At 44.7% G+C, this 26,085-nt stretch overlaps 2 protein-coding genes and 1 pseudogene across 4 annotated transcripts in view; 1 reads left to right on the top strand and 2 right to left on the bottom strand.

Annotated features, from left to right (window-relative positions):
- The window catches only part of SLC25A38 (solute carrier family 25 member 38), a 12,297-nt gene extending 5,378 nt beyond the window's left edge, over positions 1-6,919 (bottom strand). Inside the window, exons 1-3 of the mRNA XM_046645119.1 lie at positions 6,781-6,919; positions 1,383-1,504; positions 682-766 (exon numbers count right to left, since the gene is read on the bottom strand). Of these exons, the coding sequence (XP_046501075.1) occupies positions 682-766; positions 1,383-1,504; positions 6,781-6,849 (276 nt within the window). The 5' untranslated portion in view covers positions 6,850-6,919. The remainder of the gene's footprint in view (positions 1-681; positions 767-1,382; positions 1,505-6,780) is intronic.
- A 2,380-nt stretch (positions 6,920-9,299) lies between these two features.
- Positions 9,300-16,088, bottom strand: LOC124250636 (acyl-coenzyme A thioesterase THEM4-like). Of its 3 annotated transcripts, none has more exons than XM_046682708.1 (6): positions 16,027-16,088; positions 14,050-14,248; positions 12,638-12,782; positions 11,662-11,772; positions 10,014-10,077; positions 9,300-9,476 (listed from the first exon to the last, which is right to left on the bottom strand). In XM_046682708.1, the coding sequence occupies exons 1-6, from the start codon at positions 16,045-16,047 to the stop codon at positions 9,459-9,461; spliced, it is 558 nt and encodes a 185-aa protein (XP_046538664.1). In that variant the 5' UTR covers positions 16,048-16,088; the 3' UTR covers positions 9,300-9,458. The 3 variants fall into 3 exon arrangements, with proteins under 3 accessions (XP_046538664.1, XP_046538656.1, XP_046538647.1); XM_046682700.1 differs by having other exon boundaries at positions 9,953-10,077; XM_046682691.1 differs by lacking the exon at positions 9,300-9,476 and having other exon boundaries at positions 9,886-10,077.
- Positions 16,089-19,522: 3,434 nt separating this feature from the next.
- Positions 19,523-23,766, top strand: LOC124226439 (centromere protein P-like; annotated as a pseudogene).
- Positions 23,767-26,085: the final 2,319 nt, after the last annotated feature.

The raw sequence follows: 26,085 nt of genomic DNA on the forward strand, positions 1-26,085 counted from the left end.
AACACTGTAAGTACTGTCTTAGCTGGGTTTTCCCAAAAGAAGACCCAGGATTTGCATGCATGTTGTTGACTTAAGGTGTAGAGGGAACATTAATAGGAGAATAGGGAAGAGAAACAAGAGAGGAGGCAGTCAGTAAAGGGTGTGTAATCTAACCAGTTACTGCCATGGTCAAGTTAATCCCTTTGGGGACCTCTGGGAATCAGTGGAGGACACGCCTCAGAGTTAGGCGTGAGGAGGGGAGTGAGGTTTTAAACATCAACTCTCATTTCTCATTGGCCAAGGGCTGCGGCAAGGGTGGGGTGGGCGTTAATTCCCTGGTTATTCCAGCAAAGTGAGTTCCTAAGGCCACAAAAAGGGTTCAGACAAAGAGCAGGTGTGGCGGTCTCAGCCTGCTTGCACTGATGGGTAAGGGCAAGGACAGGCTGACAGGCGGGGGTGCCAGCTGCGTCTGCTCTAGAGACTGTGCTGCACTAAGAGGTCGTACCCAGGGCGTCCAGACGTACTGTTTCCCCGAGCCCTCAGAGAGAAGTTAGTGACGGTGAGAGAGACAGGAAGACCACACAGCTCCTCCCACCACTGACCACTCTCTTGGATCCTTAACAGAGAGGATACGCGAGATAGATGAGAAATGGCTAGTTATCAAAGGAGAAGGAACAAGAGAAGACCCAAAAGGCAGCTTACAGGGGACATCCCTTTCCAAAGGCCCAAAAGACTCTCTGTGCGAACCACCTTCAGGAGCAGAGCCAACATCCCAACGCGTCTGGATCTGAGGGAGACAAAATGGAGGCAGGGAAGAAAAAATCACTTAGACCACATCCTCACAAAAGAACTCCACACTCAAAAATTTCTTTGTATGGGCTCTTTTCTAGAACACTTAAGAATCTCCACAATGCATCTTGGAAGCTTGGCTTTCCTAAGTGTTCATGATTTGGCATATACATGTTTATCTGTCCATTCACAGCATAAGCAATGAGATAACCTCCTGTTATATATATATTTTGTATACTTCCCACAGTGCTGAGCCAATATGGGGGCACAAAAGAGACACTCAATACTTAACATTATGTCAAGGACCACTCACTACTCGTACCAGGCAGCACAGTTACGACATTACAGGCTAGCACAATAAAATGCAAATGTCACCAAGGCAGATCCCAGGAAGCTGCTCATGGAAGGACCCCATTTAATCAACAAGAATTGTCAAATACAAAAAATATTCACAAAAAAGAATATACACAAAAACACATGAAAGTCGGACACGGTTTGTATTTTCTTTGAGCATCCAACAGAATGTAAGTTGACAACACAGTAAAGATGCTCCTGTGTCTGGGAGAAGTTGTTGAAACCAGCTCCTCACTAAATTGGGGGGCAGCAGGCCTTACCCATGGGGGGAGGGCTGTAGAGTCTGCAGGCGTGTTTTGAGGAGATCCAGAGGTTGGAAAAGGAGAGTGGAGCAGGTCCCACTGACGGAGCCACACAGGAAAGCTTTGATCACTGGATGCAACTGCAGGACAACAGAACACTGTGTTGGTGGCTTTGCCAGAGCGAGGCTCACCTTTGTAAGGATCTCTTAGAAACTCACCTGGTGGTGCCCTGTATTATCTTTGTACTTTGGAGAAGTGAAAAGTGTAGCTAGCAATTAACAGTGCTGGAATGTTATTGAGAACATAGTACACTGCAAGAAGCAGCTCTCTGGTCTTAGCATTGATAGTAACTTTGCTCTTACTGAGCAACATGTCCATTTCCATCTGTAAATCATGCCACTGACTATACTTCCCTATTTGTCCTGATAATAAAAGTTATTGGCTATCTCCTCATCTTCATAAAAGCGAAATCAACTAAACATAGTGTTTTAACTCTGAACCGCTGGTTTCTAGGCTCCCTTGGTTGTAGGACCTGTAGATATTTACAGAAACAAGACAAAGGAAGTGAAACTGTAAGCTCAGATGCAATGTGAAACAAGCGCCACTTCCTCTAAAACCTATGATTTCCTTACTTTCTCCTTCTCTTATACCCACCTATCGTGCTGAGACATAAGCAGAGCGCACACGGTGCGGTAGACCAGCAGCCTCTCCTGGGTTTGCCAGCCCTCCTTTAAGCCAGGACAGGCACACACACTGGCTAGTCTAGAGGGACCACCCAGAAGGGCAGGACTCTCTCAAAGACCGAATGTGCTCCCTGCAACACACGCCCCAGAATCCAGACTCAATCACAAATGGTTGTGAAAAGGCGCTTTAAAAAACTCAACCAGGAAAAGCCCTCTTCTCCAAAGGAGACACTTGGCAAACTCCATCTGAGAAGATCTTCTCTCCTCGTCAGATGGCATTTGTGCTATTTTTTAATAAATGGCATACTGTTGTCCTAAAACACTGCTAACATGAATATGAAGTGGTCTGTTACACACCTCACATAAGTGCTTACAGCCAGAACTAAAAGGTCTGTAATCTGTGGTATTTGTTTCATAGAGAAGAGAGATCATTCCACGTTCCACCAAACAGGCAAGTCTCAAATTATAGCTGGAATTACTTAAAAGACTGTTGGGGAAAGGACTAAATAAATTCAGATAATAAATACTGGAGCGTATAACCACGTTCAAATAGCTTGTGAAGTATCAAAGGGTGGTAGAATTGATAAGACAACAAGTACAACCCAGCTAAATGTGTATGCTTCAACAGGCCCATGTCGGCATGCAACTCCCTCTCCCCCAAGGAGAGACAGCCTGCCCCTTTTGTTGACCCATATTCCCATGAGTTTTGTGTTTCTTGGCCTCATCCTAGACTGTATGGCACCAATGAGCCCTTCTTCTGTGCACACTCAGCCTCTCCCTTCCATTAGCATCTTCTCCTCTGCCTGGAAACAAGCTTAAAAGCCCTCCATCTTCCCAGCCTGATGCCACGTCATCTCCACTCCCTCTTCTCTGGTCACCCCTCGGGCCACCACAGCCTACTCTCCAGCTAAAGCTCCTCCACTAAAGCTGCCCTGTGTCTCACCAAGGACCTGCCGCATCCCAGGACCCTTTCTTGTCCTTGGCCTTCTCTTTCTTGGTCTCTCTGGTGCATTTGCTGGTGCGCTGGTGCTCTGCTGACCGCCTCTCCTCTGTTTTTGCTTTCTCTGTCCTTTTCCTTGGTTCAGCCTGCAGATGTTGCTGTTGCTCTTATCTCCTACAGCTGCAGCCTCTCAGGGCACCCTCACCACACCCACACTGCACTCTACTTCACATACACATGCAGGCAACGCCCACATCTCCAACCCAGTCCAGCCTCTCTCCAGACTCTGCTATCCCCACGCCTCCTCCATCTCCCCTCAAATGGTCCACAGGCATCTCAAACCCAAACCCCCAAATGACAACTCGGTCAACAGTTCTCCGCACATTTGCCTCTTCTCCAATCCACACTGAGATATTCCAGTGGGAAATTTAGGAGACACATAAGACTCCTCACTCTACTTACTGCTTCATGACCAAGTCCTCCTGATGACCCCCAGTCTTCCCAGAGCCTGACCCCCACCGATCCATCCTAGTGGCCTCCTTGGTGGTCTCCAGCCTCAACCATACCAACCCACCCACCTCTGTGCTCCCAGAGCAGCACTGGGTGAGGCATCTATATATACCACCTCAAAATCTCCCAACACTCTCAAGAGCTAGATATTTAAACCCATTTTACAGATAAAACTGGAGCTCACAGAGGTTACAAATGTATCCTAAGTTGCAGCATTTGAAGTCATTGGCTAGGACTCAAAATCGATGTTCTTTTCACCATATGCCTTAGTCTGAAGTGAAAATCAGGGCACTTCTCAGGCTGCTCAGCAGCATGCCACTGTTGACTATTTCTGGCTCCTTCTTGAAAGGCTCTCTTCCTCTGGCTTCAGGGATTGACACTGTCCTGGTCTTCCTCTCACTTCTCTGGCCTCTCCTCCTTTACATGGAGAGGTTCTTCTTTCCTGAACAATGCTCCCACACCCCTTCACCCACTCCCACAGCTTCAATTTCCACCCTTCTATCCATACTTGCAACCTCTCTCCAGAGCATCAGACCCACATATCCACCTACTCAGATGTCCCACAGGCACCTCAGACAACATTTCCAAACCAGAACTCTTCTCTCTCCCTCGCCCAAATCTGCTCCTCCTCCAGGGTGCCCTGTCCCAGTGAATGCCCTGCCATTTATCTAACCAGCTACTCCAGCCAGAAACCTGGGCACCATCCTTATTCTACCTCCTAAACAGCTCTCAAACTCACCTGCTTCTGTCCATCCTAGCTCAGAGCCCCTTCATGTCTTGCCTTGGTGACTGCCACCATCTCTTCACCCACACGTCATGTTATCTCTTTGATCTTTCTAATCTATTTTCTACCCGGTGGCCAGAGTCATCTTTTAAAACTGCAAATCTGACCACATTGCTTCCAGATGCAAAACCCTTCAATGAGAGACAATATTTTGTACAATTTGAAGTTATCAATTTAAAAAATAAATAAACAATGGACTAAAAGTGCAAGTAGTGATAAATGGATTAGAAACCATAAAGTATCTGATAAATGTCATTAACACTCACTCAATTACAATTAAAAAACAAAACAACATCTTTGAATTGTTTCATGTTCCTTTCAGGATAAAGTCCTATCTGCTGGCTTACAAGGCCTTTCATGAATCAGGTGGCCTGCTCTCTCAGCCTCCTCCCTTTTACACACCCTGCAGCCATAAAGGACTCTGCCTTCCTCTCACTTCTGAAAACTCCACCCTAGCTCCTCCCAGGTCTAGTTCATCCCTAGGGGCCTCGCTTAGATCTCATCTGCTCTGGGAAAGCCCCCTAACCCCCACTGGTGTTCAGTGCTCCTCCTCAGCGCTTCCACTGCACCTGAGCCCAGCTCCCTTATGACTGAGGGTCTAGGACAGAAGAGGCCACTGGCTGTCCTGTTCACGGGTACCTCCAGCATGGAGGCTGGTGCACAGTAGGTGCTCAATAGTTAAGAATGAATGAATCACGTCATCTAACAGGAAATCTGCACATGGCTCTCCCTTGAGCACAATTCCAAAGGATAAAGCTTAGTGGGCCCTGCATGCCCCATCCCTAGACAGGGTAATCTCCAGCTCCCTCCAGCCCTTAGCTCCTGTAAGGCTGTAGGAGTGACCCGTAGTTCCAATTTTATAGCTTCTGAGCCTTTCTCCTTGGTGCTGCTTGCCCAGTGCTCTCACAGGTGTTGTATGGCATTTGTTTTAAGGCTGCTGTCCTTCACACACACACAAACACACACACTCACACCCTCCCCCACTGCAGGAACTATCTTCTTTATGTCTTTATTTTCACAGCACATTGCTTGGACATATTGACTCAATAAATATTTATTGAATAAATGGAGTCCATAACTTTTTAAACTTTGTAATTTTCCAGGTGCATTAGCACTCAGTAGATGCTAAATATATACCAGCAGTATAGATTAACCTCTAATAGTTAAAAAACAGCAGGTAATACAATTATTAAAAAAGATAAACAGAATTTACACTTTTCATTTTGAATAATCTTAAGATATTGTCAGTGGTAAATGGCATATCCTTTGACGGCATGTTTGATTTTTTTCTAAATAGCCCAAAGTTATTCATGGTAAATAAGATGAGTTAATACAGTTTTTTTGGTTTTTTTTGAGGAGGGAGGGCAAAAACAACCAAACAATAAAACACAGGAACACAAAGGCAGTAAGGAGCACTTAAATAGTTGGCAAACAGGTTCCACCAGCAGTTCTTACTCCGCTTTAAAAAACTAAATCCTAAATCCAATTCAGATCTCAAGACCACAACTGGAGGACCCCGAAAGAGAAATAGGTAAGCGCGTTTTAAAAAATGTAAACGTAGAGCCGCCGCCGCCGCTGCCTTTTTTAAGGATTAAAAAAAAAAAAATCCCCTATGACTGACAAATAATAATGTACAACTGAAATTTCACAATGTTGTAAACTATCACAACCTCAATCAAAACAACAATAATAATAACAATAATAATGAAGATTTTTTAAGAAAAAAAAATCCCGCACCATCCCCCTGAATCAGCACTTCAGGAGGGAGAGCCGCCGCCGCCGCCGCCGCCCGGGCCCTTGCTGCTCCAGGCCAAGCCGCACCCGGCCTCCGCCCATCATTAATCGCGACACAGCCAGATCCTCCGGGACCCGCCTACCCAGCCCCGCCTCCGCCTCCACCAATGGCGGCCTGGCGGCACGATGACAGCAACCAATCCAGACGCGGGAGGGGCGTGGCCTCGTGGCGCCCGCGGACCCCACGAGTTCCCAGCAGACTTGAAGGTGGATAACCAGAAGGTGTCCTCTAGCCCCGCCCGCGGGCGCACTGCCGTCCTGGAACAGCTCACTCGAGCACCGACCGCTTCTCAGGCATGGGACTATTAGCCGGCCTTGAGATAGTCCAAATATCTGCCCAGGTGTCCTCCCAACTCTGTCACTCTAGGCATGCAACTCAAAGCGACGTTCCGTAGCACTCGCACCTCGCTCAGGGCTGCGCAGGCACATTCCCCCAACACTCCCCAAGGCTCTGGCAATTCCATCCATCTCTACCCAGATCCAGTGCAGCTGCGAGACCTTGCCTGCCGCGAGGGTTGGGCTGCGACTCCCCTCCTCTCTCCTCCCACCCTTTTCAATTCCCTTAGTCAAACTCCATCTCTCTTGCCACGTCCCCAACTGGTTCCGCGCGCATTCGAGCCGCAGACCCTTGGCAACCTCGTGAATTTCCCTCCTCGAGCCGGCGGTCCCGGAACCCCTCCCTGCCTTTCCTTTCCCGCAGTTTACCATAAGCGTTTCCACCCTATCTCCGACATCCTGAGGCTGCAGCAGGGCCGGGCGTGACTTCTGAATCATTGGAGAGGAGGCCTGCGAGTGCACCGGGCTCAGGGTGACGTCGGTGGGAGCTCAGCCCCGGCCCTGGCGACCTTGGAGGACAAGACGACGCGATGGCGGTAACCCGGCGACGCGTTCTAAGCCGGGGGCTCTCTGCCGTTTGCGCCCGTCGGGAGTCGGGACCTGAGCACCCACCGCCGGTGCGCAGCTCCAGGCGCCGTACCCAGCAACGACTCGCCGCTCTTCACTCGCTCCGCACACACCGCGGCTCTGCTCTCCGGCCCATCCTGCCCCGCTGCAGCCTTCAGGACCGGAGCAAACCAGGCTCGGTGTATTAGCCGGTGGAGAAAGCCGGAAGAACTAGACAGAGCGGGGGGATTTAGCTTCCGGGGTTGGACGCTCTTGCCGAGCGCGTCAGGCCGTTCTCCTTAGTGCCACCTCTTGACGACGTCCGGAACTGCAGGATCCGCACTTTCCCGGCGCCCGCAACTTAACCGGGTATTAACGTAGAGTTGGGCTTTTGGGTGCAACGTCTGGACGTATTTACGGTAGAGACTTGCTTTGCCCAACGCGGGAGCCCGTAGCCATCTGTGACTGTTGAGCGCTTGAAATCTGGGTAGTGTGGCTGAAGACCAGAATTTCAAGTTTTATTTAATTTTAATTTATATTAAGAACTGAAGCAGTGAGGAATATTTTTCGCTTTAACACTTTATTGTTTTGGCAGACCCACATTTTCCCTTAAACGCTGAAAATTTAATTTAGGAATTGACATGTGCTGTAAGTTATCCACACACTGGATTTCTAAGACTTCTGGTAATACGGTAAAATATCTCAATAATTTTTATATTATGCCGTGTTGAAATGATATGTTGGATATATTGGGTTAGGTGAAATATGTTATTTAAATTAATTTTACTTGTTTCTTTTTACTTTTTTAATATATCTATTTGAACATTTAAAATTACACGTGTGACCCACACTACATTTCTCTTGGACAACTTTAGACGGTTAAGATTATGGTTTTCTCTCTCATCTGGACTCTGTCCATAACCTTTTTGATCTCCCAACTTCCCATTCTTCCCGTCTGGTTAATCTCTGGCCAAATATAATTGCTGGGATCCTGACACTCCTGTTGAAAAAGGCGGGCACGCACCTTCAGTGGCCCTGGATATTTGCAGAATAAAATCCAAACTTTTCATAACAACGGCCTTCATTTCTTTCCACTATCCATTCTTCACCCAGGAAATCTAGGTCAGGAAAGAAACTGATGATTTAGGGAGCAAGATGCTGTTTTTGAAGGCTTCATTCCTGTGCTACTGAGACCCAAGAGACAGGCAAGAAAGTGGGCTCTTTATCCCTAGTGGAGATTAAGCAAAACATGAACATTAAAAAATATGTCTACTGGGGCTGGCCCCGTGGCCGAGTGGTTAAGTTCCCGCGCTCCACTGCAGGCGGCCCAGTGTTTCATTGGTTCGGATCCTGGGCGCGGACATGGCATTGCTCATCAAGCCACGCTGAGGCAGCGTCCCACATGCCACAACTAGAAGGACCCACAACGAAGAATATACAACTATGTACTGGGGGGCTTTGGGGAGAAAAAGGAAAAAAAAATAAAATCTTTAAAAAAAAAATATGTCTACAAACCTGTCTGGTAATTGTTGAATACTTTGCTACTCCTTGTTCTAAGCTACGAGACTCATTTTCTTTGTGCAATGTTGATAACTAAGCTGAAACTTCCTTTTAAAGGAAGACTGACTGAGTTAAAGCATTCCTACTTGTGAGAAATAATGGATTGGTGTATTGCAGAGGCTGCTCTTGGCCACTGTGGGGGTGGGCAGAGGTGGGACCTAGAGTGAAAACCTGTTCCCCGTTGCCCCACCCTCAGCAGGTGTGTTGGCTTGGCTCTGGGCTCAGAAGAAATGGGCTGGCTTTCAAGAGCGGTCGGTGCCTGCCAGGTTTTCCTCCTCTATCTGTTCCTGCCACACTCACAGCCCTGGAGCCCAGATTCCCCTCATCCCCTCTATCCTCCCCTCATGTTCCTGGGGACGCAGAGCCATATAAGATCATTTGAAAGGAGCATTACCCATCAGCAGATGAGTGACAGTTTTGGAGCAGTACTTACTTAATGGCAGAACTTGGAGGAGTGAATTAAAAAATAAAAGGAAAAATATCTGGCGAAAACATCGTGTGTGACTTTAGTTAAAAACAAGGTCATTAACATCAGGCAAGGCTTCCTTGACTTGTTTGCAGTCAGTGGAAGGTGATTTTGCTTCTATGACTGAACTCCCCTGAGTTACACATTGGGTCCCTCAAACCCAATCTGGCCCTTTTTTTTCTGAGTTGGATGTTAAGGTTACATGATGCTTTCCCATCCCAGTGATTGTAGACACTCTCTATCCGGGAAGAAATACACATATATCAATTTGGATACATGACCCTCATCTTAAAACTTTATTCACAACAAGCTTTGACATTTGGAGGCGTTTCCACAATCCAAGAAGGAAAGAGCTGGAGTAAACATGGGAAGGGAGATGAATGGGGGAAACAGAAGCTGCTCCAAAGGAAGCTTGGTTTCCTGCCCTCCAGGGCAGGAGGAGATGTGCCTTACAGTGCCTTGCGTCTGTGTCACTTCATTTGGAAGAAGATGGCTGGAATGGTGAAGAGCACACAGGTGAGTTGCCCCCCATCTTCCAGAAAAACTAGCTCAGGGAGTCCTTTCCTGTCTGCCTGGAGGCACTTCCAGCTGCTTCTGGAAATATCTAAATTCCCTCTACTGTTGTCAAAGCAATGAGCCCACCTTTGCATTTTAGAAGCCAGTAGGGGATCAAGAGGGGAGATACCATGCACACTGTGCTGCCCCTCCCCTCCGCTGCATAAGCCTCTTTATGACTAGTTGCCTCCCAGAGAGGTAAATGAGTATGTTATGGTGATCTCCATCCTATAACTAACAGAGGCTGCTCTTCATTAGGACATCCCTCCCACCCTAAACTTGCACAATCTGAAAGAGCAACCTTAAGAGTCTCCAAGGGCAGCCACTCCTGTCAGCAGTAGGGGAAGTCGCCCTCTGTGCCCGGTCACAAGGATGGGCACAAACAGCAGGAACAAAGAATTCTAATGGCTTTACCAGAAGCTTCGGCAAAGAGGATGGTCCCGTCACTGTTTTGGGCTTCACAAGAGAGAAATACCTTTCTTCCTTCTGTGCCAGTTACCGTTGCCTCCAGCCTCACCACGGAGCCGAGGATGACTGGGCTGTGAGAGAGCAATGAGGTAGAGCAGCTCACGGGCTGGTCTCTGAGAAAGGAGTGGAAGACTCTATTGTGGGGTGGGGGGCTGCGCCCCTACCAGAAAGGGGGTCCTGGGATTCTACTCCAAGCGCCGAGTATCAGGGGCATTGGGAGAGAGGAGCCACAAGGCAAGCCCAGGCTGTGTGGCATTTTGTTTTATCATCATATAGAAGCCACAAACCACTCGATCAACATTGTAACAAACCGTTTCCCCATCCTCTGGAAAGATCAAGCTCCTCTTGTTTTCATGCCATCTTCCCAGTGAGGAAACATATGCTACATTTTGGCTAAAAGTTCATAAACGTTAGCACCTATTTTCTGGTCGCAGTTCTCCCAGTTGCTGACCAGTTTTTGAGTTGCCCACAGAGGTGAGCAGGACCCAGTTGCAGTTTGCGTAATATCAAGTAGCTCTATCCACACATGGAAGGCTTTCTTCTTCTTTGGCAGAATGGCTCTAATCTGTAAACAAGTATTCCTTATGTGATGGTGAGTTTTATATGTCAACTTGACTGGGTTATAATCCCCAGTTATTTAATCAACGCTAATCTAGGAGTTGCTGTCAAGGTATTTTGTAGATTCGGTTAATTTTAAGTAAAGGAGATTATCTTCAATAACCTGGGTGGGCCGAATCTATCAGTGGAAAGGCCTTAAGAACAAAACTGAGGCTTCCCTGAGGAAGAAGAAATACTGCCTTAAGACTGCAGCCTCGGTTCCTGCCCAAAAGTTTCCATCCTGATGGGCTGCCCTGTAGATTTCAGACTTGCCAGTCCCCACAAGTGCATAAGTCAAGTCCCTGAAATAAATCTATCTATGTGTATGTTAATATATTAGTATTCTTTATAATAGCTACATCGATTAATATATTAATATAATATTTTGTGTCTACATCTGTTTCTATAGAGAACTCTGACCAATACACCTTGTTCCCCTCCTTTGAGAGTAAGGGCTGTGTCTTGCCCTTCTCTGTGTGTTCTTGAGAGCTCACCAAGGCAGAGCAGTGTTGTGCAAAGCAAGCAGACTTTGGAATGAGGCAGCGATGCTTGCATTTCATCCTGGCTTTGTCACTTGCCAGCTGGGTATTCACCTCAGCTTCCTCACTTGTCAAATTGGAGATAATAGTACCTATCTCCCAGCGTTATAGTAAAGATCAAATGAAATAATGTGTGTGTAAGTGTTTAGTAAGACACTAATCGAATCTAAGGAGTTATCATTTCAGTAGGGGCCCAATAATTATTTGTGGACTGAGTTAAATATTTATGGGCACATTGATTGATTTTCTCTAAGTCACCGGGGGCCAAAAATAGTTCGTCATCATCCTATGTAGAATATTTTTATTTTGTTCGAACACATAACCCATCTTCAAGCCTGTTGCCTTGTCCTTGAATGAAAAAGGAACAGCTTAAAAGTTTAGATTGGTCCATGAGAAAAGCAGAAGTTAAATCTCCTCGTTGCAATCAGATTGCCACCTGAGCCCTTATTTGCCATCATAACACATGGAATAACCCCACACCAGCTTACTCCTCACTTGAACCCAGGCAAGGAAACAGACCTCCTGAAGGTGATGGTCATGGTCCCTGTAAAGACTGCATTGGCACTGTAGTATGCCGTTGTGAAAAACGTGGTGTCTATCATGGTCCCCAGCGCACCGCCATGGATGATCCTGCAGGGCCAGACAAGGAGAGAAAGTGGAAGCAATACTGACCCAGGACCCCACTCTGCATGGCCAGGTGCTGGTGAGGCGAAATGCTGAAGAGTTCCCTGCCATCCAGGTCCACATTCTTACATTACTCAGGGTGGAGCAGAGAGAGGAAAACCAATGGGAGGGGAAGACAAGCAATGTTGTCTAATTAAGTTGCACTTGCTTAGTAGGGGATGAGCTATTCAAAGTGGCGGAAGGAGCCTTCCACCCACGGCCCGTTTTAACCTCAAATTCTGATGAATTTGTGTTCCCTCCTGGGTTGGTCTCAGGTGGAAATAGAAGGGTGCAGAGAAAACAGCATGGGCTTTGCAGGCAGAGAGACCTAACTCCGAATCCCACATTTCTAGCCATATGACCTCAGTCACATGGAGCACCTGTGGAGTCAGCACTTGGAGCACCTGTTTCTTCATCTATAAGTTAGAAAAAAAAGAGTATCTCCTTCTAAGAATTTTGGTGAGCATTAAATTAACACAGCCAAAGCTCCGTGTACTGGGTCTGGCATATTCTAGCCACTGAGCAAGAATAGCGTTTCCTTCTCATTTTTAATGTCCACTGCTTATTCCAGTGCTATTTAGGAGGTTGAGGATCAGTGAAAGAAGTCCCTAATAGGGACAGGTCACACCTTGGGTAAGTGGCTGAGGGGCTGGCGGAGTCACCCTGCCCGGGAAGCTGGTAAAATGAGGTTTATGCTCCTCTGCGCTGCAGTAACCAAGAACCTGCGAAAGGCAGCCATGGACCCACCGACTGGCTTCTCACCCCCTTCCTGTCCTTTGACCAAGAAAAAGCCCATTTGAGCTGCCAACTGGGATGGTCCTCCATGCCTCACCCAGGCAGCCCCTCCAGGAGGGGCCCAGGCTGGAACAAGCAGACACACTTCTTCTCCGAGTCACTGTGGAAGATGACATACTCAAAGCCGAGTCTCTCTGTATCTGTGATCCGTAGAAAGAGGCGGGCATCTTCAATCATTTGGACTAGAGAGAAGAGTCAAGTCAGTGAGACGGACCTCAGGCTGGAGTCTGACCCTCTGGGCGGTGCAGGGGGTCTCCTGGGCAGAAAGGATCTGAGCGGAGGAGGTCCTCAGGAAAACCCACCGCCCTCAGCTTCCCATCTGCGCCTCCTGGAATGGCCCCATCATCCTCTGAAGGAGAGGAGCAGCTTCCGGGGAGGAGAAGAGATCAGCAGTGTGAGGGACGGTGAGGAGTGAATTGCCCGTGGAATCAGAATACGACTGTTTCTATCAACTAAATAACCAGTGCTAATCTGAAATGCACTGATTTTGGCAGATCAAGGCATAAGCAGGTGAAAACCCTTCCTGTAAAATAAGCAAATATGTCCCCTCCTCTAATTCCCACAGGTCTGAGATTTACGTGAGATTTGTCTGTACAGTATGAACTCCAAGGGAAGTGGAAGGGTTTGGAGGCCTTAATTGGAGGTCAAGGGTAAAACCTCCGATACACAAAATCAAAATGCTTATGCACACATGCATTTTTTTCCAGGAATATCAAAGCAGAATTTCTAATTAAAGGTTAGGTGTATAAAATTAGAAGTCTTCCAACTGGCTCCTCCTGTCTCTTCAATGCCATATCCCATCTTCTGCCATTCTTTTCCATCCTTTCTCCTTGACCAGGGTCTCAGCTCAAACTGACCACTAGAGGGAGCATGAGTCCTGCTCCAACAGGTTCTGGCTCCTGGCCTCAGTGGTCACTAAGATACCTGACTGTTGCCCACTGGCAGCGTCACTGAGCTACCAGCCTTGGGTGTACGAGGGTGAAGGCACTGCCCCTTCTCAATTCCTCACTCGTGCTGCCCTTGTCACAGGAGGTGGTGGGGCGAGCACGTATAAGGAGACACCAGGAATGACTGCTGACAGGGTGGAGAGAATACGGAACCAGGAGTCGGGGCTTCCTGATTCTAGTCCAGGCTCTGCCAAAAACTCCCTATGTCAGCTCTCTAGGTCTCAATTTTCTCATCTGTGAAATGAGCAGGTTGAACTAGGTGTCCTCCAAGTTCCTTTTCTGGCCTAATGTCATGTGAGTCTAGGATCACCATGTCCAGGCTGCCTTGTACCTGACTCTCAGGCTAATGCAAGCCACACCAGAGATATGGCAGATGGGCTGAGACACAGCACGCCTTGGGGAAAATGCACACACATAGGCAAAGTTTTGTCAAAAGTTCTGCATTATTCAGAGCTCCCTCCAGCCCAGGTTAAGCAATCCTGATACAGGGGTTTGAACTTACTGGGGACAGCCTTAGCAATCCTAGCAAGGTCTGCCTCTTTCAGTAACTGCAGAGAGCGCCAACAACCTGGAAGTCGCGTCCATGACCCATCCACAGTCTTCTCCATGAGTTCGTTATACAGCCCCACCATGACTGGGCTCCAGCTGGCATTGGGGATGGAATAATCCTTTATATTGGACTGGAAGTGGCTGCTTGAGACCTGAAGAGTCCAAAAGAGGCGGCAGACTGTGTCTGAATCAATTCCAATTTGACTTATTAATTCATGCACGTGTTTAATAGATGGGCCTGTTTTCACGAGTAGATCGTGTACAAATGCCCAGAGGTGGGAGACAGCACGTCAGGTTCCCGGAACTGTAGAAGTGGAAATGTCTAATGCGGGAGAAGGGAGGCAAGGGAGGAGGTCAGAGAGAAAGCCTGGGACCCAAGGCACCATGTTAAAGAATTGGGTTTTATCCACAAGAGTTATAAGCAGGAGAATAAAATGTCCAGATGGGCGTGTCAGAAGGACTCCCACTTGCACAGGGGAACCTGTAGGCTGGTCAAGCCTCAGTGCCCCTGGGGATTCTGGCTGGTATATAATTTAAAGTCACAACCTTTTCCCTGCCTCTTCCCTCTCCCGCTCCCCCATGTCCTCCAAACTCTACTCCCAAGAGAGTTCACCTTGGTTGACTATCTGGTTTATTATCCCTCCTACGGTCCCATTACAACTGGAGGAGCAACCAGAGTCTCCCTTTTCTGGCAGACAGAGGAGAGGACGTGGTGCAGATGGCCAGCTCTCCTCCCAGGAGTTGTGAATAATCCATCATATAGCAGCACCTTCTTGTACTTTCCACCTGGTTATTGCTTGTATTCGCTGGTGCCAATCAGTCCTTCCTGTTCTTGTACAGTTTCTACCTTTTTCTGGATCATTTATCAGTTTAGTCACAGTTCCCTTTATGCGCCCTCCCTTACCTACACAAATGGAGAGAAATACAGATTCTTATATTATTTATAGACAGACATGTTCTTAAGGGGTGGAAAAAAGCCTAAACATATAAGAATGAACTCCAATCCTTTCTGCCTTCCTGCAGGGGGCTCTTTCGCCAGCTGGTGGATGGTAGAGTGGCATTTGAATTCGGTCTGTATAATTTCTCCCCATTCATATGTTGCACTTCCTGCTGCTTGCCCCTTAACTACCCCGAACGTCAGTTTTCAAATGTAAAATGAGAAGAACACCACCTGCCCTGTAGGTTGCTGTGAGGGTGGCATGAGGTCATGAGACACGAAGGTACTTGGCCTGGTCCCCAACCCAAGGCAAGTGTTCCAAGATGTTAGTTCCATCTGAATCCCACAGAGTTTATCTGAATACCCTTCTCTAGCTTGAGCCAAAGAATTCTTTCCTAGGACTGACATGAAACCAAGCCTGGACTCAAATATTTTTGGAATGAAGTTACTCACCTTATGAAAATATGAAAGGAGTGACATCCAATGAATGCTACTCTTTTGCACTTAATTTGCACACAATTGACTTTTAATTTTGCCTCCTACTTCTTTTTATCTAGAAAATACCTCATTAAAATGTAATGACTGCTTTCCCTTGAGTTGGCGCTGAGCAGATTTTCTTCCCCTAATTCTGCTCACTCTGGGGATTGGCAAACCAGATTTCCCATATGGGGAATGTTCAACAGGGTCGGTGAGGCTGGAGGGGCCTCCAGGTGTCGTCTCTAAGCCCTCAGTTTGAGGGCCCCACCCCTCAATATAGGACAATAGAGCCAAGTGAAATGAGCATCTTCTAAGAATCGGGAGTGCTGGCTCTAAGTCTCAATTCTGCCAGTCACTGCTGTGGCCTTGGGCAGGCCACCTTGTATCTCCAGGCCTCAGTTTTCTCATCTGTCAAAGGAGAGCAGCAGAACAAAGGACAGCTGAGGTCTCTCACTCTGGGACTCTGCGACCACCATCCCAACTCCCCGGCATCTGGTAAGCAATGAGGATACTCACAGTGATAGGGTGGGCTGGCATCCAGGCTGACCTGGGCAGCGGGGGCTGGCCAGCCAGGGCTCGGAGAAGAGATTTTGCATGTCGGTGACTCACCAGCCCTCCGAGACCTCTTTGCAGCATGACTTCCAGCTGAGATTTGCCTACTGAAGCTCCTTACAAAGGCAAGCCTTCTTCCTTGTACGTGAGCATTGGCCTGAGGCTCGGACTCGGCCAGTCAGAACCTGTCTTGGCCAGCTGAGGAGCAGAGAGAAGATGGCAGCAAAATCCAGTCCCGCTCCCTTTACCAGGCAAGGCAGTGAGGAGCAGAACTAGGACAGACGTCAGACAATCATGGGTTAGTCAATCACAATGCATTTTATTTGGGAGTTGCTAGGTGCATTTTCGGTTGGTTAACCAGGTGATGGGAACAATTGGACTAATCTCAGGATGCTTTGCAGACCGGGGTCACCAGGGTAACCAATGACCAGGAACCAGAGTGAATAATGTCAGTCTCTGCGTGTGAGGACAATTGACCCTGAATACCTCACCATAGTTCTTAACTGTCTTGCTTCAGAGGCCAGTTCCCTTATTTATTCAACAAATATTAATTAAGCACATATTATGTACCAGGGCTGTTCCAGGGGATACAGCAGTGAGTAAAATAGATGAAGTTTATGCCCTCATGTGGCTTACATCCTAGTAGGTAATAACAGGTAACATTAATTGTTGTGCTTTCTATAGCCCAGGCACTGTTCTAGGTGATTTTTTTTTTAACTTTTTATTGAGATTATGATAGTTTACAACCTTGTGAAATCTGAGTTGCGCATTATTGCTAGTCGTGTAGTAGGTGCATCACTTCACACTTTGTGCCCACCCGCCACCCTCCCTTTCCCCTGGTAACCACTACTCTGTTCTCTTAGTCTATGTGTTTAATTTCCACATATGAGTGGAGTTATACAGAGATTGTCTTTCTCTATCTGGCTTATTTCACTTAACATAATACCCTCCAGGTCCATCCATGTTGTCGTGAATGGGACTATTTTATCCTTTTTTATGGCTGAGTAGTATTCCATTGTGTATATATACCATATCTTCTTTATCCAATCATCAGTTGATGGGCGCTTAGGTTGCTTCAACGTCTTAGCTATTGTAAATAATGCTGCAATGAACATAGGGGTGCATGGTTCTTTTGGAATTGCTGATTCCAAGTTCTTTGAATAGATACCCAGTAGTGGGATGGCTGGGTCATATGCTATTTCTATTTTTAACTTTTTGAGAAATCTCCATACTGTTTTCCGTAGTGGCTGCACCAGTTTTCATTCCCACCAGCAGAGTATGAGTGTTCCTTTTTCTCCCCAATCTCTCCAACATCTGTTGTTACTTTTTGTTTTGGTTATTTTAGCCATTCTAATGGGTGTAAGGTGATATCTTAGTGTAGTTTTGATTTGCATTTCCCTGATGATCAGTGATGGTGAGCAACTTTTCATGTGCCTATTGGCCATCTGTATATCTTCTTTTGAGAAATGTCTGTTCATGTCCCCTGCCCATTTTTTGATTGGATTGTTGGAATTTTTGTTGTTGAGTTGTGTGAGTTCTGTATATATTATGGCGATTAACCCTTCATCGGATATATGATTTGCAAATATTTTTTCCCAATTGGTGGGTTGTTTTTTGGTTTCAATCCTGTTTTCCCTTGCCTTCAAGAAGCCCTTTAGCCTGATGAAGTCCCATTTGTTTACTCTTTCTATTGTTTCCCTTGTCTGAGAAGACATAGTGTCTGAAAAGATCCTTTTAAGATTGATGTCAAAGAGTATGCTGCCTATATTTTCTTCTAGAAGCCTTATGGTTTCAGGTCTTACCTTTAGGTCTTTGATCCATTTTGAGTTTATTTTTGTGAATGTTTGTAAAAGAATGGTCTATTTTCATTCTTTTACATGTGGGTGTCCAGATTTCCCAGGTGTATCTCTCTTTTAATACTAATTTTAATACTTACGTTATCGCATAGATAGTCCAAATTCAAATTTCACCAACTGTACCAAAACTGTCCTTCATAGTATTTTCCCTCGATCCAGAGTCCAATTTAGGATCAAATATTAATCATTATGTCTATATGACATATTAATTGTCATGTCTCTTTTAATCCAGAACAGTTCTTCAGCCTTTCCTTGTCAGACATATTCTTAGCATACCACACACATAGACCCGGACACACACAGAAATGAGCTCCAAGTCTTTCTATTCTGTAGGTGACTGTTGTCATTGCCAGCTCGTAAGTGGTGGGTGGTGATAGAACACAGCTTCATAGCCCTGTATAAGCCTCTCACATAAATCAGAGGTGTGCATTATCACCATCCCCATTTTACACATAAGAACACTGAAGCACAGAACAGTGAAAGTAAGTTTCCCAGAGTTACACAGCTAGTAAAAGGCTACATGCTGTATACTTTTGTTACAGTAATAATGGTTTGCCTATTATGTGCACGAAGATGTTTACAGGTGACAGATTGAACATCAAGCAGTTCTATGGAGCAGGCAGGACAGATAGCATCATCACCACCATCTTCATCATCCTTATCTCACAGGTGACGGCCTTGATGCTTTGAGAGGTTAGTTTAGGCCGACTTGTAAGTGGGAGGAGCAGGGTCCAGGACAGGACTTCTGAGGTGTTTCTTGAAATATCTCCTCAAGAAAACCTGGCATGGTTCAAGATCTGGAGGTATATTCCACTTCACAAGTGTTGGCTGCTCCAAATGGTCTTTGATTGGTTGGAGAAAGAAAAGTCCTGACAGGCTGCAGTCCGGCATCAGGTAGAGGAAACCCCTCCCCAATTTGCAGGCCAGCTGCAGATCTGGTCTAATCTGGCTGTGCCCAGCATGATGGCCCCTCCCAGGGGGCTGGCTGAACTCAGAGTCGTGTCCTCCAGAACTCGGCTTGCTCCAGGCCAGGCAGCTGAGCTGAGGAGCACAGGGCGCGGGAGAGAAGACAGTGGACTTGCTGGCCAGTGCAGGAGGTGGGGTGAGCTCCTGTGGCTTTGGAGGCATCGTGATCTGGGATTCAGACTTGGTAGCATCTGAGGCTAATGATACCCATCTGGAAGGACTTTTGAAGTTGAATGAGAAAGTATTGGTTAAGTACCCAGCTCAGAGTAGGTGCCTAAAAATGTGACTGTCCCTCTGTCCCCTTCCCTATATCCTTCCTGTCCTCATCATTTCAACTCAGCACTTGTTGATTGAGTGCCTCGCTGTGCCGGTGGGAAAAAGAGCATGTTTTATACATGTGTAAATAAACATATATATGTAATATAATAGCTGAAATGAGAGCACCATAGATGGAACAGAGGTGAACAATGAATTGGAAAATTGCAAGAACAGATCGAGGAACTCTTTAATAAAAAAATAGAAAATGTAAAATAAAGCAGAGACACTCACATAAAAATTGAGAGGGAGAACCATTTGAGTAAATATGGAGGCCAATCTCCCATGCCTCAAGGGAAGCCGGAGTGGCTGAAACTGTACACATGAAGGAGGAGGGGGGACAAAAGGAGGAAAGGAAGACAAGCCAGCTCTGCAGGGTATGATAGGCCCTGCTGAAGAGTTTTTTGTTTGGTTGGTTTGAGGATCTTTTTGGTGGAGGTTGCATTTTTTTTTATTAAATTATAATTGACATACAGTACAATGCACCCTTTGTCTCATGGGGGAAGCCTGTTATAGAGCAGAAAAACAGAAAGATAAATTATTTTTAGTTCTGTTTCCAACAATTCGAAATCCATGATATATTCTGAATGTATTTTCACTTTCTGAATGGTATCTGTGGCAGGTTGGGTTTCCCAAGAAGCAGATTCTGAGATGGAGACGAGTGTGCAGGAAGTTTATTTGAGAATGCTCTTGGGATCAACATCTGGGAAAAGAAGCAGTTGAGGAGAGGGAAAAGTTGAGCGGCACTGTAGTCTGCAGGTTATAGCTGACTCTCTCCTTCAAAGCTATCCCAAGTTCAGCTGAGGGGACCGGGACTTTATGCTTTCAAATTGATTGATCGTGGGATGCAGTCCACCCTGTGAAGGGACAGGTAAGGCAATCCCCAAGGGGCTGAGAGCTGAACGATGTCTGCTGCTGGCTCTCCCAGCAGCTGGAGTGAAAAGTTCTTTATTCCATGGCAGGAATCTGGGTGGCACATCACAGTGTCCACCACTTTGTCTTTTGATTAATAGAAGTCTTAATTTCAATGCAGTCAAATTTATTTTTTGGTTGATATTTTTAAATCCTATTTAAGACATCTTTCCTTACACCAAGGTCATGAAGATCTTCTTTTAGATTATTGTCCAGAAGATTAATTTCATTATTTGTCTTGTTTATATTTGACACTTTGCATTTTAAGAAGATAAATTATGAAATGCTTTATGTTACCATCATTCCTAAAGAATATCTTCACTGGATATGAATTCTAGTTTTCTTTTAGCTCTTTAAAGGTATCATTTCTTTTTCTTCTAGCTTTCATTCTTTCTGTTGAGAAGTCTACTGTCACTTTAATTGCCCCTCTCTTGAAGATAATGTCTTTATAAAAAATATGGATGCCTTTAAAATTTTCTCTAAGTTTTTGGTTTTCATCAGTTTCTGATATGCCTAAATGTGATGTTTTTTTAATTGTACTTGGGATTGTAGGACTTCTTGAGTTTGACTCTTGATGACTTTCTTCAAGGTGGGAACATTCTCACCCATTACATTTTCTAATGTTGCATCTGCCCCATTCTTTCTCTATTCTCATTTTAGGACTCAAAAACATATGCTAGGCTCTATCATTTTATGCTCTATGTCTCTTACCTTCTCCATTATATTTTCTTTTTCTTTTCTTTTCTTTAGGGGGAAGGGGGTCTCCCCGTGCTTTATTTTTTATATTTTCTTCTTGCCTATCTCTCAGTTCACTAATTTCCTCTTCAGCTGTGTCTAATCTGTTGAAAAACCCATCCATAGAGTTATTAATTTTAATTATTTTATTTTTAAAGTTTCTATTTAGTTTTTTCAAATATACTATCTTCTTTTTTAAAATTATAGTTTCCAATTCCCTGCCAATTTCTGAAGCTTTTCTTTTATCTAGCTGATCATAGTGAGCATTGTTGTTTTGAAATCTCTGTTTCATCACGTGTGTGTCTGGAGTTTCTGTAGATCTGCTTTTATTGTCTGTTGATTCTGGTCTTTCTTGTTTATGGTCTCATGTCTCTTCATGTTTCTGGTTATTTTTAGTGTGTGCCAAAAACAATAAAAAATTCAAAAAATTTTAGAAAACTGTTCACAGAATGATTGAGGTGGAGAATGATATTATCTTCCTCCAGAGGGGATTAATGTTTAAATATGTCAGGTTCCTGGGGAGCAGTAGCAACCTGGGATTCCCTCAAACCAGTTTCTAAGGGTTGAGATAACAGAAGCTAGGTTCCGCTTCCTCCAAGGGCTGCTCAGTTTCTGGTGCACCCAAACCTAAGGTATAGCTCTCAGGGTCCCAACCCCAAACAGAGATTTACCAGCATCCCTATTTGGAAGGTACTGGGGTCAAACTTTAATCTCCCTATCCCTGTGAGTCAGTCAAAAATGCTACTCAGATTCTCAGCCTTGCAGAAGCCTCTCCTGAAATTGGCAAATATCTCTAGGGGAAAAAACAGATCCAAATGCTGGGTTTAGCTCTCGAGATTTATGTCTTTTCCAAGGTCTTATAATTATCCATGAACTTTCAAGCAGTTGGACACATATATATTTTTAACTTTTGTCCAGCTTTTCCACTTTTCTTCATTGGAAGTGTTGGTCTGATGTGCCTAGTCTGGCACTACCAAGAGTAGAAGTCAGGGTATCTTTTCCTCACATAAAAAGAAGCCTGGGAGCCAGCCCCGTGGCCCAGTGGTTAAGTTCACATGCTCCACTTCGGTGGCCCAGGGTTTTACTGGTTCGGATCCTGGGCGAGGACATGGCACCACTCATCAGGCCATGCTGAGGTGGCATCCCACATGCCACAACTAGAAGGACCTACAACTAAAATACGCAACTAGGTACTGGGGGACTTTGGGGAGAAAAAGCAGAAAAAAAAGAAGATGATTGGCAACAGTTGTTAGCTCAGGTGCCGATCTTTAAAAAAAAAAAAAGAAATACCTTAAAAAAAAAAAAAGAAGCCTAGACTTGAAAACATTTTGCAAAATGAAAGAAGCCAGACATAAAAGACTGCATACTGTATAATTCCATTTATGTGAAATATCCAGAATAGGCAATTCCAGAGAGACACAGCAGATTAGTGCTTGGGGAAGGGGAGAGGAATGAGGAGTGATCACTTAATGGAAATGGGGTTTCCATTTAGGGTGTTGAGAAAGTTCTGGAACTATATAGTAGTGATGGTTGCACAACATTGTGAATGTACTTAAAGCCACTAATTGTAAACTTTAAAATGATTAAACTGGTGAATATTATGTGAATTTTATCTTAATAAATAAAAAGAGTCTACATGTAGGAGGTCAGGGCTGGCTTGGCAATTCAATGATATGAGAGCTTTGGGTTGGTATCTATTACTGATATGGTTGGGTTCAATTCTACCATCTTGCTATTTGTTTTGTATTTGTTATACCTGTTTCTTGGTCTGTTCCTGGCTTCTTTTCTATTAATCAAGTATTATTTTAATTCCATTTCTCTCATTAGCTTTTTAGTTATGTTTTCTTGTATTTCTACTGTTTATCCTAGAAACTTCAAAAGTCGTCTCTAACTTATTCCAGCCTATCTTAAGGTAGAACTGTAATACTTCTTGAAAATGAAAAAAAAAACTGCATATAAATGTTCAACTCCATTTACTCTTCCATTTACACCCCCTGTTTTGTGCTGTTGCCTCATATATTTTTATTAAATGTAAATGAGCTAAACGCTCTGATTAAAAGACAAAGATTATTAGACTGGGTAAGAAATACAAGCTGTGGCACCCTTGGGCTTTGGGTTGGAACAATCCAACTTCCTGAAGTGGGGGGCTGCTTATAGACAGCTACGGCAATGTGAGCAGGGACACAAGTGACCATGAGATATGTGAGTGTGGGCTTCTATGTGCCGGTGCTGGAGTCACTGCTGCTCTCCCATCCCCCCTCCAAGCTAGGAAAATAATCCACACTTGCTAGGAGTAAGCATAGGCTTCTTGCACTGGGTGAGGTGTGTACAGCAGTCAGGAAGTGACTGAGGACCCCCTGGGACCAAGTACCTCTCAGTGCCATGCATGAATACCCAAGGTCTGCATCTTGGAAGCAGAGATGGCAGCCCTGAACCTGCCTCACAAGGAGCTGCCAACCCCCTGGGAAGAAACTTCCAGAGTCCAAAGATCATTTCAAGAAATATATCAATCAGATTCTGAAGGATGGGAGTCTTCAAAAGATCTGAGAGGTCAGCTTGGACATTTAGAATCAGAACTTTCATTTCTAAATACACTTACTGGCATCAACGTAAGAAATTACTCCAAGAAGACAGAGGTTTTAGCAAGCACTGAGATGACGGAGAAAAGTACAATGAAAGTTCTACAAAGACACAGATTATCAGGAAATTGCCACGTGGCTACATTTCAACTGGGATTTCAGATTCTGGGAATCCAGAATGAGGAGAGTTCGTCTTTCATTACTAGTGACCTCAATATGATAATGGAGCTCACAGAATACTCAGAATTAAGTAAATACGTTTTGTGTCTAAAGCAGAAGAAAGAAGCTATTTTTTCATGGTTTTCAGAAGCTTACACTTTTTTGAGGAGTGGTGTGAATAAATGTAAGCACATACTTAGGCATTTAGAGGTAAAACTATTTAGACGCTTTTCCAAGATGATTAGACTGCCCTCCAGGCATTTCTCTTCAATATGGTCAATATAACGTGTCAGTTTTGCAGAATGCATCATCTGTAATTGAAGTTATCTTGTTCAACTGGAAAATTACAGAAAAAAATCATTGTGAAATATGAAATCAGTCTTTTGCATACTATGTAATGGGATCCAACAGAATATTTCATTTAAAAGTGATTTTTAGATTTTATACGTACCATGTATCCACACGGTAATTAAACCTTCTCTGTGCAAAAAGAATTTAAAAAGCCCCAACTAAATTCTGCTTATAAGAGAGAAATTTTAAATATAGGAAAATAGTTTGGTCTAAAGTAAGAGTAGAGAGAAACACAGTATACAGATTGATCAAAAGAAAGCTGGTCTGGTTATATTAGTGCTGGGCATAGTAGCATTAAGATGAGAAGTATTAGTGGACAAATAGACACATTTCATAGTGATAAAAGAATCCATTTGGGGCTGGCCCCAGGGCTGAGTAGTTAAGGTTGATAAAAATGACAAGCAATAAGATATATTGGAGAATATGAGGAAGCCATTTGGTGTAAAGCTGACTTGGCCTAACCTTTTTTTTTCCCAAAAGGACCTGACGTGGCCATATCCACTTTAAGCATTTCCTATGTCCCAAAGGCAAGAACAAATGCCCTTAAGATAAAGGTGCAACTTCCCCCACACAAGCATTTCCTTAAGGGTGAGCATCTCTCCCTAGACTAGGAATTGATTGCTGCACTCACCTGTGACCACCCAGCTTGAGACAACAGACCTGCCACCCTGCTGTGTCCACTGAGACAGCAGACCTACTACCTGCTGTGTCATCAGTCACTGTGCCAACAGGACAATCTCATGACTCTTGTAAAACGGACATTTCAATCATGTGTGATACATGCTCTTTGACAGTATATAACCACTCTGTACACCCCCACTTCTTTGGAGTGCTCCATTCCTCTTTGGAATGACTCTCCCAGGCTATATGGTCCTCACGTTTTGGCTCAGGGTCAACTCACCCCAATTTTGATTTATAAATTGGTTATGAATTATTTGCATCAACAAGTTCACGTGCTCTGCTTCAGTGGCCCAGGGTCTCGCCAGTTCAGATCCTGGGTGCAGACCTAGCACTGCTCATCAAGCCATGCTGAGGTGGCGTCCCACACAGCACAACTAGAAGGACCTGCAACTAGAATATGCAACTACATACTCAGGGGCTTTGGGGAGGAGAAAGAAGAAGAAGAAGAAGAAGGAGAAGGAGAGGAAGGGGGAGGGGGAGGAGAAGAAAAAGATTAGCAACAGGTGTTAGCTCAGGTGCCAATCTTAATTTAAAAAAAAAGAATCAATTCAACAGAAAAGCATAAGAATCCCACATTTGTATGCACCTAATAATATGGCTTCAAGATATATACAGAAAAAATTAGCAGAATTAAAATGAAAAATAGACAAACATAATCATAGTTCGAGATCCTAATATACCTCTCTCAGTGACTCATAGAATAAGCAAACAGGAAAAATCGGCAAGAATATAGAAGACTTGAACAATCTGATTAACCAGCTACAGCCAAAAACTGCATAATACACCTATTCTTTTCAAGTATACATGGAACGTTTACCATAATAAGCCATATTCTGGATCATAAAACAATTTTCAATAAATTTCAAAAAATTGAATCATACATGTATGTTCTCTGAGAACAGTGTAGTCAAACTGGAAATTAAAACACAAAGATAATTAGAAATCCTCTTTGGAAATTTTAATTTAACTTCTAAACAACTCATGATTCCAAGAAGTATTCACAATGGAAAATAGACAGTAATCTAAACTGAAAATTAATGAAAATCTGTTATATCAAAATGTATGGGATGCAGCCAAAGCAGTGCTTAGAGGGAATTATATAGCTTTAAAAACATCTAACTAGTCATGGCGTCAGGGGCTGGCCCCGTGGCATAGTGGTTAAGTCTGTGCATTCTGCTTTGGTGGCCCAGGGGTCATGGGTTCGCATCCTGGGTACAAACCTACACACTACTCATCAAACCATGCTGTGGCGGTGTCCCATATACAAAATAGAGGAAGATTGGCACAGATGTTAACTCAGGGACAATCTTCCTCAAGCAAAAAGAGAAAGATTGGCAAGGGACATTAGCTCAGGGCCATTCTTCCTCCCACACACACACAAAATCTTTCAGAAATGACCAAAGGTTGACAATCAATAATCTAAGATTCCATGTCAAGAAGCTAGAACAAAACAATAAATTAAACTCAAA

Source organism: Equus quagga, chromosome 1, assembly GCF_021613505.1.
Source record: "Equus quagga isolate Etosha38 chromosome 1, UCLA_HA_Equagga_1.0, whole genome shotgun sequence".
In the NCBI taxonomy this organism is placed as follows: Eukaryota; Metazoa; Chordata; class Mammalia; order Perissodactyla; family Equidae; genus Equus; species Equus quagga.

Bases quoted from the DNA above. Each gene is read 5' to 3' on its own strand.
- LOC124250636 (XM_046682691.1), bottom strand. From the start codon at position 16,047: ATGCCAGCCCACCCTATCACT. The intron at 12,783-14,049 runs GTAAGTTCAAAC...TCTTCTCTCTAG, and splicing joins GATTGCTAAGGCTGTCCCCA to TCCAAATGATTGAAGATGCC. The intron at 11,773-12,637 runs GTGAGGCATGGA...CTGGCCCTGCAG, and splicing joins CTCCTGGAGGGGCTGCCTGG to GATCATCCATGGCGGTGCGC.